The sequence below is a fragment of the Gallus gallus genome, chromosome 1, assembly GCF_016699485.2.
Source record: "Gallus gallus isolate bGalGal1 chromosome 1, bGalGal1.mat.broiler.GRCg7b, whole genome shotgun sequence".
NCBI lineage: Eukaryota > Metazoa > Chordata > Aves > Galliformes > Phasianidae > Gallus > Gallus gallus.
Window position 1 is genome coordinate 71,754,354 of NC_052532.1, and position 14,799 is coordinate 71,769,152.

Below are 14,799 nucleotides of genomic sequence, written 5' to 3' on the forward strand. Positions count from 1 at the left end.
TGAATCATCTTACATGGAAAAGGTTAGAAACAGCAACCTGCATCTTTAAGAGAAGAAAAGCTAATCTGGGAAGTGGGGAATATGCAAAGATGACACGAAAGAATATAATTTAAACTAAGACCTTGACCTACCCAAATGGAGTCTGCACGTACCCTGCTCTACTATGTTCATGTAAATCAACATGGCCTTTTTCAAAATGCTCCTAAAGCTCTGAAGCTTAAAATTTTCTCTATATTACTGTTTTAGTCTTTCTTTTTAATATTTGTGACCAAGTGTAGCTAACTATTTCTGAATAAACTGAGACACTGAAATCCCTCCTTCCATAAACCAACAACAGTATCTGAACCTGTCTCATCCAGATACTAGTCCCCTTTATTAGGAATGTCAGGTGAAAGGGAGATGTTATTAAGAGTGTTGTCTCCTGGCATCACTATTCCCTTTCCAGCAATACCTTTAAAGACTTAAAGACAAACAAATAAATACAAAAATCAGGACATGCCCATAGCACATTCTATTTCCAAATAAAAATGACTTAATTCTAGAATCATTAGACATTTCCAAATCACTTCCAATTATTCTGGAATAAAAAAACTGATTTCCAAATAGTTTCCATGGTCAGGAGCTAATTTCAGTCATCTTTTTGTAAACAACCCTTAACCATGTGAGGAATCTTCAGTAGGATGTGAGGAAGTTTCAGGAGGATCTCCAATTTGGGCAGCATAACTGAGACCTAAATGCATGCCTGAAGAACAGTGAGTAAAAGAAGCACTGCATCCTTCTGTTCCTCCATTCCATCCATTTTATTTCTCCATTCTGTTCCATACATTCTATTTCTCCTTCTCTTTAAGAGCACTGGCATCTATGGAGTCAACATTGCAGAAGATTGTGCACGTCTTAAAGAACACATGCAAAAAATTACTTTGCCAGTCAAAAGACTCTACTAATCAGCATTCCTAAGTGCAGGAATGCATCTCGGCAGTTAGCAATTTATTGTGGTGATTATAGCAATCTATTTGTGGTGCAGAATCCAAAAAAACAAGAGGGGTTTTGGAAAGATTTTTCTCAGTGTTCATCAAAATGAGGAGCTCTTACATCATGACATCAGTAATCCAGCAGTGATCTTTAAACAAAACAAACATGGGGAAAATGGCTGATATACCACCAGATGGTTGTGCTGCTTGAAGGGACAGAGCACAGAGGACAGGATTAGGCTCTTTTCAGTGGTGCTCGGTGCCAGGATCAGTGATAATGGGCACAAACTGGCACACAGGAGGTTCCTTCTGAACACCAGGAAGCAATTCTGTGCTGTGTGGGTGCTGGAGCTCTGGCACAGGTTGCCTAGAGGCTGTGGAATGTCCTCCTCTGAGACATTCAAAAGCCACCTGGATGTAGGCCTAGACAACCTGCCCTGGGTGATTCTGCTTGAGTAGAAGTGGGACAAGAAAAGGTATCTTTCAAACATCATTCTATGATTGTGATAACTTTTTTTTTTTTTTTTTAAACAATTCGCTAGGTCAGCTTGTGTCTTGTGTTTTAAAATAGTAAATAATCAGGGCATCACAGTTCATAAGTGATCTTGAAATTTCCAGTGACATATCATGAAAATCATTGAGGGAAAAAGAAAAAAAAAAAAGTAATGTCTTGCTAAGCCAACAAACATGAAATGCTGAAACATTTTCCAAAACAAAAACTTTTTTTTGCAACTTAATAAAAGGCTGAAAACCACACTAGTGTCAATGGGATTGCATGCCTCCATTTTGAATGCAGGTATCACGTGATCCATGGAATACTCTAAATTACCAGCATCTGACTAAGTTTTCAATTTCACATATGGATTGCAAAGTACATCCTTATTTACTTATGCATTCAGTGATAGCTGAATAACACTCAGCTAAAGTGTGTTATTCAGACTGGGGTTTGATCTACTTCAGGGGAAGGAGCAATTCTGGTGCTGATGCCCACAGGCAATAATAGGGGGTTTATACCCCAACATGTCATAAAGAGGTGAGTAGGTATGTATTCAGCCAACTTGTATTACAATGAGTTAGTATCTGAGTCACAAAAGACAGTTGAGATGATCCAGCAACTAGCTGCATCCAAGTGGTAAATAGGAGACGTCTATGTCTCTCTCATCTAATCTAACTGCACAATTTTGCCTCTTCTCTTGCTCCAGTTCTGGTTGCTTGCTGAATCAATTCAGCTTTCCATATCAACAGAAAACTTTTCTCTGTCTCTCTTTTTCTATATAGCTATTAGCTTATAGTTTTGCTTATATTAGTAAAGAGAGCTAAATCAACTCATAGTGGACAAGCAGCATAACCAATATTAAGGAACAGGCAAAGAGAATCATATGGCTGAAAGGACTTTTTTTTGCCTTTTGGGAACAGAAAAGCATTAAATCTCACTTTACTCTTCTCACATTACGTCCCAAAAAGGACAAACACATAATTGATCTGCACACCTGCTGCTTCAAATCTGCAGGAAAGACTTCTCCATTAACAAGAAACTCCTGATTTACAGATTACTGCACCAAAACCAGTGCCTATAAAAAACAACACTTCTCCCCTCCCTTTTCCAAAACTGCTGTAATTTATTTGTGAGTTAACCTTGGGAAACCACACAAAGGTCTTGCAGCGAGAAACTGAAGTAAATAGCAAGTGTAGCAATTAATAATGCAAATCATAGATAGAGACACAAGACTGTAAAGGCATGTTGGATGAATCACACGAATTCCCTGGCTGGGAATTTAGGGAGCAATTAGAAACACAGTACAGACTGTCTATAGTAGGAAGGAAAAGACAACACCTTTCTCTACATTCCCCCACACCCACCTGACACAAATGAATCACGGAATTAAAGTGCTACTCTACCTGAAAGGTCACTGCTTTCAATTCTCCGCAGGTCTGAATCAGCCCAGAACAACTTGCCTAGCTGGCTGTCAATAGCTAAGGCTATAGGCTTGCTCAAACCACTGAAAAAAAGGACCTCTCGTTCAGTGCCATCCAATGCTGCTCTCTCAATTTTAGGAGACCTTTCCTGCAGGTTGGTGAAATACATGTATCTGGAATAGGAATGATTAGAAGAAAACAGTTTACTTGACCTTTTCATATTTTTGCTATGCAACCAAGACATTTTAACAAATGTTACAGCTGCTTTTACTCAGACAAACAGAAAACAGCAGCAAGAAAACAGTTTGATTCTTAAAATCTTCAGCCTGAATTTTGCCATATCACTATTTCTGCTACTTACCCTTTCTCTGGATTCACCACAATGGCCCTGGGTCTATCTTGATCTCCTTTGAGCACCACTCCCATGGGTCTCCCATCCAGGCGTGTCACATTGATGACATTAGTAGCTTCACAGGTCCAGTAGATATAGCGGCTGTAGATGTCAATGCTCAGGTCATAAGGCTGCATGTCTAGGTTCTGATTGGGAACTGGACTTATCACAACAGTGAGGCTCTAAAAAGGAGAGAAAAACAACCCTCTTGAAGAACACTTAGTCAGATCCAATGCAGGCAGTCATATTTGCTATGGATGTACCACATCAAACGATTGCCAAGGAGAAGAAAAATGCCATCAAAATATTATCATAAAGTAGGTGACACACAGGACCAGTTGTCCCATTAACACTTTTGATTAGATTTAGTCACTAAGTCCTGACAGTTTGTTTTAACGGCAATCAAGTGGTTGCAACACACAAGATTCAGCAAATTTGACCGAAAAGCCGAAATAGACTCTATGTTGGAGATTTAGGCTGAACCTCCTCCCCTTTCTTGACAACTCTTAGTTTAGACAGACCCAAATCCAGGCTGTATAGCACTCTGAAACAGAAACACCTGCATGCCAAAGCTGCAGCTAAGAAGATAAAAAAATACTGGCAAAGTAAGGCTAGACAGCGCTTGAAATTCCTGTTTCACTCTACTCCACCATCACTGCCATCACACTTGAGAGAAATAAAATAAGGATGAACCATAAATGGGAAGGAAATTGCCAACAGATGGAAAAGATAGGAGCTAGCATTTCCAACTGACACCTTTGTGCTCCAAAGTTCTGGCCTTCCAGAACAGATGTCTGAAGTTCTCATACCCTTTCTTTCATTTTCTTTTTTTTTCATTCTTTTTTCTTTTAAAATTATTTTAAATGCGTACTCAAAGTGAAAGATGGACTCAGATTCTGTCAAAAATTTTGAAGAGGACTGTTAAGTCTCAGAACACAGCCTAAGATAACCTTTTTGGGAAACTTTATGCTTTTGAGATAAGTAGCCTCCACTCACTCATCCTCAACTTAAACTTCACTAGAAAATTTGCCTAGCTTCCTTTTTTGGCTTGACACCTTTATGAAAGAGTGTGTCTATGCTAAAGCGGGCCTGCTACATCTCTTACAGGTCACGAGTTTCAACCTCCCCACCTAGTGCCTCTGTGGTTGACAACAGCTCGCTTCCTACCCCCACCAGAACCTAGGAGGCTTTAAACAGCCATACGTTGACAGAGTCCCAGCCTTTTCATTTCAGAGTCGATGCTCCTGTGCCCTTCTCATTTGTAACTCTTCTGTCACTCTCCTGACACGCTCATTTTCTACCAAGAATCTTCTCTTCTGTGCTTCATGACTCTCACAGAGGAGAGTCCAACTGTCCCCAGCCAAAAGAGAGAGATGTGCAAATACTGCACTAAGGACCAGAGTATCTCTAGGCCAGCCCCAGTTTTCCATGTTTCATTTCCTACCGCATCTCCCAGTTTACTTACTGAAGACTTCATAAACTCTAGATGCCACTTGTTTTGCCAAGTGCCAGCTGGTAACCTTCAAGAAATCTGTAGATCTAAATTATTTAGGGATCACCATACGTTCTTGGGTATAGAGCATCTTTTAGAAATTCCACTGCCCACAGGTTACCTGGCTGCCATCCTCCTGTGCCTTCCGAATGATGTTCTGCCGCGAATCAATCCAATACAACTGCTTATCCAGGGGGTCATAATCGATGGCTCGAACATTTCGGAGACTATGGATAGGAAGTATGATATCTGGACTCTGCTGCTCATCTATCACCATGCGGTTAATTGCATTCTTCTGACTGAACAAAAGAAAGGTTGTAGGAGCTTGATGGGTTAAAAAAAAAATAAAAGGAGAGGGAAAGGGTTACACACACCAATAATGTTGAGTATTTTTATACTCAATAAAAATTACTTTATAAAACACGATGTCAATTATTTGATTCCTCTTATTCCTCCTTTGAAAACAAACAGGATCAAAAACAAACAAAAAATCCAAACAACCCAAGTATATCCAAAACACAACACAAAAAGCCCTCTAATTAGTCTGAAAAGCCTTCTAAATGATTACTACAAAAATCTGAACGTAGATATGACTAGCAAAGATAATTCTGTAAGTTGCAAGTCTAATAAATGTGAAGACTTGTGTCAAAATTACCTCACTAACAGTCAAATATGCCTCTCAAGGAACTGTCAATTTTCTTTCTAAAAGGATTCCAGGAAAACACATCTCCACTATTTCGAGCTTAAATTTTTTGCTAGGTATGCAAAAAGTTTTTTTTTCAATTCCTCTGACTGCAGAGGATGCTGAGCGAAATGCAGCAGTGGCTCCTTATTTAGAGGTCACAGGGTTCAGAGATTGCCATTTGGCGGTTCCATCTTGTTACTGCAAACCCTTTCTATCAGCACCAGAATGGAACAACAAATAATTAATAGCCTGTGTGCAGGTTGGGTTTTTGATGGAAAAAAATTATTTTCACTCTTCTCAGATTTATCTATCTTGCTTATTCCTTGGTGCATATCTAAGAACACTGACCTGCATTCAGAAAAGCATCAAATGCTCTTCTCTGGCTTTCCAGATGCCCAGCAAAAACTTCCTGGATAAATGATACTTGTTCTTATAGACCTGATGTTTGAAGGCATTATCAAACATCAGAAAATAAGACTTCCTCATCCTCTTTAACTGTAACTTAACAGCTGTATCTAGCAGTAAGCATGTAAGGCATAGGTGTTTATTATACTATTAAAAAGGAATTATTCCCTGTATTACGTAACTCTGTCAGAAAAGTGTAGATGTAGTTAAAACGCCTCCCCTTTTACACAGCACTCTTTCCAGCAATGGTCTACCTGGAACCACTACTATGCAGGACAGCACAAGAGGGAGCAGCCAGAAATGCAGCTTGCAGCGTCCCTGAAGTTTGTATAATCAATTTGCCTATAGCACAAATCTGGAGAGATTAGCAGTGAGACACTGTGCTCATTCAATCCAGCCTGTAAAACAGGTAAGGCAATATCTTGGCAACAGAAGGTAAGCAAAAGCCTTCCAGAGAACAACATCACCTTTCTTTGTTATTTTAGGCATACGCATTTATCTGCTGCTGGGAAAGAACAACAAAGAAAAAGAGTGCATGGGGAAGTTGCCTTGGTAACTAACACTTAATCGTAACTTCCTAAAACAACCAGGCCTAATTGCAAGGTATTGTTGCTTTCTGGAAAACCTGTATTTCTCCTCCAAATGTTACTGCAAAAATTTAAGCCTTTTTCCTCTTAGCTGTAAACTGTAGAATAAAACACATAAAAAGCAAACAAAACTGTATATTGAATGTATAGAGCAAACTAACAGATTAAGAAGACATCAGTATTCTTATCAAGCAGCTAAGAGATTAACGCTAAGGAAAAAAAGCTTAAGATAAAACAGTGCAGACAAATATACTATCATAATAACCTAATATTTTCTATTCTTTTCCCCAAAGAGTCCCTCCCACTGTCTAAGATTGCCTGGCTTCCAACTTTGAATTGATAGCTCATTATAAAGACTAACAGTAAACTTCTCCCTTTGAGTCCCCACATCTCTGAAACAGCATCAATTTCAGAAATCACTTTCCAGTTTTCAGCATTTTCTCTCCAAATTGTCACATAATTTAACTATATTTTTGGAGGGCAAATGGAATGCAATGAGCAAATCTCTTGTGTAATATTGCATTCAAACTTCACAACACACAATAGGTCTGATGAGATACCAGATCTAGTGAGTTCAGTGTGTCCTTCCCATAATTAAAAGAATCTATGCACACATAAGCAGGGTGATCCAGAATGGAGGAACTGGACTCTAGACAGGGTTTGGGATAATAATAATGTTCAGGAATATGTAAGCAAGTATAACAGGCAAGGGAAAGTTAAAATGATTCATGCTCCAATTATAATGGCCAAGAGTAAAATTAAATTATAAGCAGAGAAGCCTAAGTCTCCAATTACCTACAAATGAGAAGCTGGAAAGTTACCAGATTTGAACATGGCAAAAGGAATACTCCTAATACATTTATGAAAGATTGAACCGTTCTGCACGGAGACAGTTCTGTTTGTTCGCAACTATTTCCTTTATTTTTCTTCTTCCTTTCCTACTTTTCTCCCAATTTGCATTGAGTGCTTTCTCACAGGAAAACATCATTTTGCTATTTATTTTCCACTGGAAGTCAAATTCTTCCACCTATAATATCACAGTAACCACTGGAGTGGTGTCATTTGTGCTTCTAACTTGCAGGAAAATGTGAGAATGTTCACATACAAAAATCCAGCTGTCAGGCAAGCACCTCTTGTAACTGAAAAGGAAAGGAGTTCAGAACACACTGGGGGACAAAGCAGGCTTCTCTATGGAGCACTATTTTCAAAAAAATTTATGAGGTGGCATTCATGGAACAGGCTACCGTGCTTTTGGCTTTAAAACAACAGTTGGATCTCTCTACTCAGGCATAATGCAGATGAGATACAATCTGTCTCTCTGTACCACGAATCTCTTAACCCACCTACTAATCTGAATGACATCAGTGGAAATTAGCCATCCAGCATGCCTGCCAAAATTGTGAGTGCTTCACTGGCAGCCAGTTATTGAGAGATGGATAAATTATTTGGTTAGAAACTAATTACACACAGCCTGAGGGGCCTTGTGGTTCATATTCTGCACAACAATGAAGAAAAATGGGACTTGGCTGCACTAAGATGAAAAATGTGAAGTGCTGCAGAGGCAGTGGGGCTCATCCCCTCCTCACTGGGGAAGGAACTCACCTTTGGGGGTAAGAGTGACCTACCACAGCATCACATCAACCAGCAAACAGAAGTGCTACAGAATTAAATCTTAACCCACAGGAAAGCTATGCAAACTCCAGAGCGCACACACTGAACTACCACACATTTTTGATAGCAGGCAAAATTAGAAAGAAAAAAAGAAAAACAAAAAGGCAAGTAAGCACTTGATAAGGGTTGACAGACAGATATGAAAACAAAAGCATGTCTGGCTTTCCCACTTATACAGATTTAGCTCACTGAGTCACTGAAAAGCTTCACTTGAGCCATTTTTCTCTTTTTTTTTACTGAGACACTGGTGTGTTCCTAGATTTCCTTTTTCCTTCTAAGTTTTTCCCCTATCCTTTCAAGTTAGAAGGATTTCAGTATTAAAAATTATACTTAAAAATGCATACTTTTATCGTTATCTTTATCCCGTACATACCCTGCTCTTTTTGAAGGTAGAGAGGGAACCAACATTTTTTCAAATACACAATCAGTACTAGAAACTAGACTTAACTGGGCCTATCAGCAAGGCAAGCTTGACCATCTCATCTAAAAGTAAAACTCTTCTTTCCTGAAAGTACCATGCTTGCATCCATTAGTAAATACATCTGCTACTGTATGTCATTTTACTTCATCATCGCTTACCACTGCAAGTCCTGTTGTCAGAGTTCAGAGAGTAGTGAGCAGGGCACCCACAGACAAAACCACCAACAGGGACTGCTAAGCAGAGATGAGAGCAATGACCGTTGCTAGAGGCACACTCGTTCCAGCCTGCCTGCCTGGAGGAATGGAAGACCAGGATGTCCATAACATAATCCAAATGCCCTTGGATGATAGTTCTGTTCTGGCCACTTGTCTTGTTGGCTCGTTCAATGCTGCGCCGGCTCCAGTCTGTCCAGTAAATGTAATCCTGATACTGAGTCAAGCCGAATGGGTGAGGCAAGTCATCAGCTATAATCTCACGGTCAAGGCCTGTTTCCAAAAATGAAGGCAGAAAAAAAGCATTACTATTTCCAAACAAAATGGATGCTGGATAATGCTTTAGACGTGCCATATGCACAGAAAGGTTAAAACATAGTTACTATTTCACTGTTACAAAAGTAAATTATAAAGCAATATACAATACTCAAAGGGCCATTCTGAAGTCTCAGAGCCTATCACAGAAATGTGCTAATCCTGCTTGTAACTCACAGAACTGAACACAAGAGAAAAGTTTCAGTCTTAAAAATTATCAGGGTTCTCAGAAAGATTCTGTCCTTTCTGTCCTCCCTGAAACGAACAGCATCCCACTGAAGGCGACACTGTATTCCCACTTCAGCGTCTCTGGCACCACACACAGATATCTTTGCCCACTGCTTACAGACACAGAACTGTTATGAGCTTAGTACAATTCTACTTTGTATTAAGAACACTCAGGAACTCAAGGTAACAAACAGTTAATAGTGTATACTGTGGGAAGATTGAGACCTTAAGAAACAGGGTATTGGGTGGGAAGATTTCCACCACAATGATTTCAACCATTTTATTACCATGGAATCTCTTGTTGTCTAGTCACAGAAAACGAATGGGAGACTATTAAAAGAGGAAGTCATTCCCTCTTTGCGCAAAGGAGGATCTACAATCCTGCACTTTGCTGTTAATGGCCACAGGAAAGCTGAAATTCTAATTCTATGTCCAGTTCCACTGTACACTGGGGAGCACTAACCCAGCCTCAACAGCACACCAAAATTCATGAAAGGCTGAAGGGAAAGCATTTATATTACGTGTAATTCCTAGTAATGCACTTCCATGTTTTGACTTTTTTCTAGCTTAGTTCCACTATTGGTAACATACTATTTAAAGCAGACAAGCTCCTTTAACCTTAAGTAATGGCTAGTGATAAAAATAATCTGAATAATTTGATACACAAAGCAGTCTGCTCCCATGGTTGCAAAGGTGTTAAAAACATGATATGGGCAAAGTTGATAGGATGTGGGTCCACAGTAGACTACCCTGGGATAATGAAAGAATAAAATATTCCATCTCATTTTGGCTGCAAGAAACAGTTTATAAAACGGTTACGCAGACCCTTGTATGAGAAAGAACACCCCTGTATGAGCCAGGAACACTCTCCAGCATGCAAGATATTAGGAAAAAATTACTGAAGCCTGGGGATACCAACAAAGATTAAAAAACAAAATGTATTAAATTACACTGTGAAAACTAACCAATAAGCTGTTGTTATCTTAACTTTTTCTCTGACTTTCTACAGATGATTAAGTGTTTGGTATGTATTCAACAACATTCTTCAGAGCAGAAAAACAAGACTCCAAAACACAAAGTTGACAGCTTCGTCCTACATATAACTGAAAACACATATAGCTTGTATAATTTAAGCTGTGAGCAACTATTATTTACAAGAAAAGAGGCACCACTAAATATTTTATTGTGTACACATTAATTTTAGAAGCAAATATTGAAGATGTGTGGGTTTGGGAAAATTTATTTTCATCTTAAGACATTTATCAAGCAACAAATTGTCATGGGGAGCTGTAAAAGAGCAACAGTATCCCTGTGAGGCTGTCCAGGACTCTGGAGCTCACCTAGCATGTTGGAGGATTCTATCAGGTTGGTATCAAGGTCAGTCCAGTACAGTCGTCTTTTAGCATAATCAATTGTTAGGCCGTTGGCACGTCCCACATTGGGTACCAGAGTAGTCCGCTCACTGCCATCCATAGAAGCTCTATCAATCTTCGGTTTACCACCCCATTCAGTCCAGTACATAAACCTGATTGAAATGCCAAGAAAAAGAAAAAAAAGTTTAATAACAACAACAACAAAAAAAAAAAAAAAAAAAAAAAAAAAAAAACCCCAAACCAAATCAAGGGAAGAAACCAACTAAGCAAAAATCCTTGGATAGCGTAGAAGAAAACAAGACTTGTAAATGTGAGTGTTTAATAGGCCCCATTACAATAAATGTCTTTTTCTTTCCCAAAATACAAACAAGGAAATTAGTCAGATTTCCTCAAAATGCTTCCAACATTATTTTTTCCACTTGGAGCTGAATTTTCACCACCAAGTTTTGCATAAAAGTATTTCATTTTTAACTAATCCATGCACATCAGTTAGGAGGCAAAAGGCTGGCAATTGGGTATGTTCATCTAAACCTGCTTACTTAACAAGAAGCTTTCCATTAGCACTCAGCACGGTACTTCTGTTAATAAGCTCATCTGCTCACAACTAAGTCAATGGGCTACTTAACAGCATGCTGTATTTTTGCTGAAGGCAGAGTGAAACAATACTGTATAGCTATGTATTCACATGCCATTTAGCAGAAGCACAGACTTACCTGTGTTTACGTTTTCTTTAGGCTCTGAAGAGTTAAAGGGCTGTATATTTGACATTTGGTGTCAAGCAGCTAGTCGCTTCTTCCAAAATGTAAAGCCAATATAATTTTTAAAATGAGACATAACTGGTCAGCCTTAACATCTTTAATGACCTTAGTAATAAGCACCTGTGAAATTCTTTTAATTTAAAGCAATAAACAGTGGGAAAGGTTGCTTCAACACTGACTGTCAAGTATGCTCTCTTTTGACACCAGGAATACTTATACATTTTTCTTTTCAATATTTAAAAGTTTTGCAAGTTGTGGACAGCATGAGCTCGTGTGTTAGAATTACCTCCCTGTAGCAATGCCACAAGAACTTCCATATGAACTACAATCACACAGTTGGGCTCCAGAACAAGAGAAGACACTGGACTAAAATTAAACTAAATTATACTGACCGTGGTGAAGAGACAAATCATCGAATTGTACTAATCCTTGGAAAAAACTGCTCTCAGCATAGAACTTGAATCAACTGTAGCAAACCCTTGTGCCAATTAACCAGATCTAGCAATTTGGCTTTGGATGGTCCCTGGCATATCAGGGCTGAATCTCACCTCTGTGTCCCACTGAGGTAACAGCAAAACCTGGTTCAAGTGAGCATGAAGACAGTTGCCTGCTACTACCTTGCTGAAACTAAGCAAGAGGGATATGTTTTCAGGGTGCTGAGTTTTCTGTATCACTGTAATTCTGACAGTGTCACTAGAAACTGATAAATTCACAGTACCTGAGAATGGAATTCCTCAATACATCAAAAAGGTATAACATCAAAAAGGATTTGTAGTAATTAGTTAATGTCAAATGAGCATTTCATGGTAGAAGAGCTATTTCAGAAGCTAAATAATTTTACCTTGCCTTGTTCCCCTCTTCTCTTCCCCTAGCTTACTGCCTCACTTTTGCTGTTAAAACTTGAATCCAACTGAGAAATTTCTTCACAGGAAATCTTCACTTTGATGAAAGGTAGGTATACAATTGTTTGTACCTTTTCACTACCTTTGCTTCTCTTGGCCAGAATGACAAAAAAGGTTCCCTTATCTGGAGAAGCAAATTCTTCCCTCATTCTCAGACTTTAAGTTTCACTTGCTCACGGTCAAGTTAAACCCATTAAAACCTTTTTTGGACCCTATGTTGTAAAATAATAATAATAATACATTTTTAAAGGATCCTCATTTTTAAAAAGGACAAATATTTTCTTTTTAACACTATGGCCCTTTTCTAGTTAATGAGCTCCATAAACCTAAGTCTACTTTGATTCTGTGGTTAATTAAAAAACTAAATATAAATCCCTTTTTAATGAGCTTCCCTGATTTTTTGTGTAATATTCTTGATGATTATTCAGGACATTAACAACATACTTCTTCAGTCCTCATACTTTAAATTACCAGGTTATATTCCCCAGCTCAATTCTCTCAGGATTTATATGCAAAGCCTAACTAACACGCCCTAGAGGAAGCATTAGGATATTGTTTTTCAACGTTCATAAACATAAAGTTAAATTAGCAAGTTACCCCTCTGCAGGATCCAGTGCCAGTGCCCGGGGACTGTCAAGATCTTTCCACACCAACACTTGGCGATGCTGGCCGTCCAGCTTTGACACTTCGATGCGATTTGTTCCAGTATCAGCCCAATACAAGTTCTTCCCCAGCCAATCTACGGCCATGCCTTCAGGGTAATCCAAGCCAAACTCTACAACGTGTTCCAGTGCGCTGCCATTCATAAAAGCTCTGCTGATGGTCTTTGGGGATGTAAAGATACACAGGCAAATTAGAAATTTTACCGACCTGTCATTGGGCTGGTTGCTCTCTTTGTTGCATTTTAAGCGTTTTCAGATTTTAGGCATCTCATAGGAAAGAAGATCATACAATGTGCTACTTATTAGCAAGGCAAACAATGCTGCTATTCAGAAGTAATGATTTACTATACTCTATGAAAGTATTCTGTGTCAATTACAATAGTGGTCCACTGGGGAAATAAATGGGATAACTAGTATGGTTCCATTAAGCAGTCTGCATGCCAAGTGACCTTAACTTGGTGCCAGCTTTGAGGGGGAAATATTTTGGCTCTCCCAGGACAATACAAAAGTACTGATGCTACAGCACGGAACAATATTTAAAGCAACCTAATGAGAAAGTTCAGGACAGAATAGCAAACAGATGAAAACAAGATAATGGCCGACTAACTCGGCAGTGTAAGTGCTTTATAGTACTGATGGTTTAATTTAATTTCAGTAAGCATGATTTCTTCCAGGTCTTTTACTCAAAAGACTTCTTATAATTTTCACCATAATCAATCAGTCTACAACAGCAAATAAAGTCAGAATTATGTTTAGGATTTTAGGCATTCCATAATTTACTGTGACCAAGTATAAGCCTGAAAGTAAAGACATAATGTTAGTACGATATAATACTCTACTTTGCGAACACAGACTCCCTTTTTTTTTTTTGTCCTTTGTACTCCTCTCTGCACATACTTCTTATACTTCTAACACATTAGAAGTTAACAAACAGTTTGATTTTTGGTTTACTTGTATGTTCAGGTGCTATCTGCTAATTATGCAGTTTGCGACTGCACACAGTGTGGAAATGTTTCTCAGTTTTCACTTTTATTACCCATAAAAACTGACTGTGGGATCTTCCTTTTATTTTCATCTCAAATACACTCCAAATGGACACCATATCTAAATAGTTCAGCCAAGTTCTCCCTCTCAAACTAACTTAAACACTATGATTTTTAACTTTTATGATTCTTCTGTTGTACAGATCCACAAGTTATTATTTGCATGGGTCTCAATCCAAGTGTGGAAAACTTACTTTCATTAAAAACTAATTTTTGGTACTCACAATTCTGACTACATCTACAGCCCATGAAAAACATGGTAAATAACTAGACTTGCTAAAACCAGAGATAACAGACAGACAATACACTGGCTTCTGTCACTCGATTAGCCACCACATTTAAACAACTACCCTTAACCTTTTTTTGATTTGTTAGTCTAGACCCTAGCTTTGATTTACTAAGCTTGTAACATGTCTTATGTGCAGTAGGTATGTGAGTTAATGAGCAGATAAGACCTATTTTCACTTTCTGACACAAAACAGGACTTCCTCCCACTAAATATATGAGGGCTGCTCCAAAAGTAATGCTTCCTATTTTATTATGTTGTTCCCTCATATTAAAGGCAGATGTTGGTGGTATGGCAGAAGAGGTTGAACCTTCCCACCAATGTTCCATTACATTTTGTTGTTGTGTAACAGATGGCAGCAGACAGACAGTCTGACAAAATGGCATCTGACATGATAATACATATGAAGTGTGTCACTGAATTTTTCTCTTTGAAGAAAAATGGCACCCACTGATATTTATCAGTGCTCGCTGAATGATT

General features: G+C 38.6%; 1 protein-coding gene across 2 annotated transcripts in view; it reads right to left on the reverse strand.

The window, feature by feature from the left end:
- Nucleotides 1–14,799, reverse strand: part of LRP6 (LDL receptor related protein 6) — a 130,031-nt gene that overhangs the window by 20,034 nt on the left and 95,198 nt on the right. For both annotated transcript variants that reach the window (XM_040647399.2, XM_015290906.4), the window contains exons 10-15: nucleotides 12,926–13,152; nucleotides 10,636–10,820; nucleotides 8,699–9,025; nucleotides 4,893–5,095; nucleotides 3,250–3,461; nucleotides 2,871–3,061 (exon numbers count right to left, since the gene is read on the reverse strand). In XM_040647399.2, the coding sequence (XP_040503333.1) occupies nucleotides 2,871–3,061; nucleotides 3,250–3,461; nucleotides 4,893–5,095; nucleotides 8,699–9,025; nucleotides 10,636–10,820; nucleotides 12,926–13,152 (1,345 nt within the window). The remainder of the gene's footprint in view (nucleotides 1–2,870; nucleotides 3,062–3,249; nucleotides 3,462–4,892; nucleotides 5,096–8,698; nucleotides 9,026–10,635; nucleotides 10,821–12,925; nucleotides 13,153–14,799) is intronic.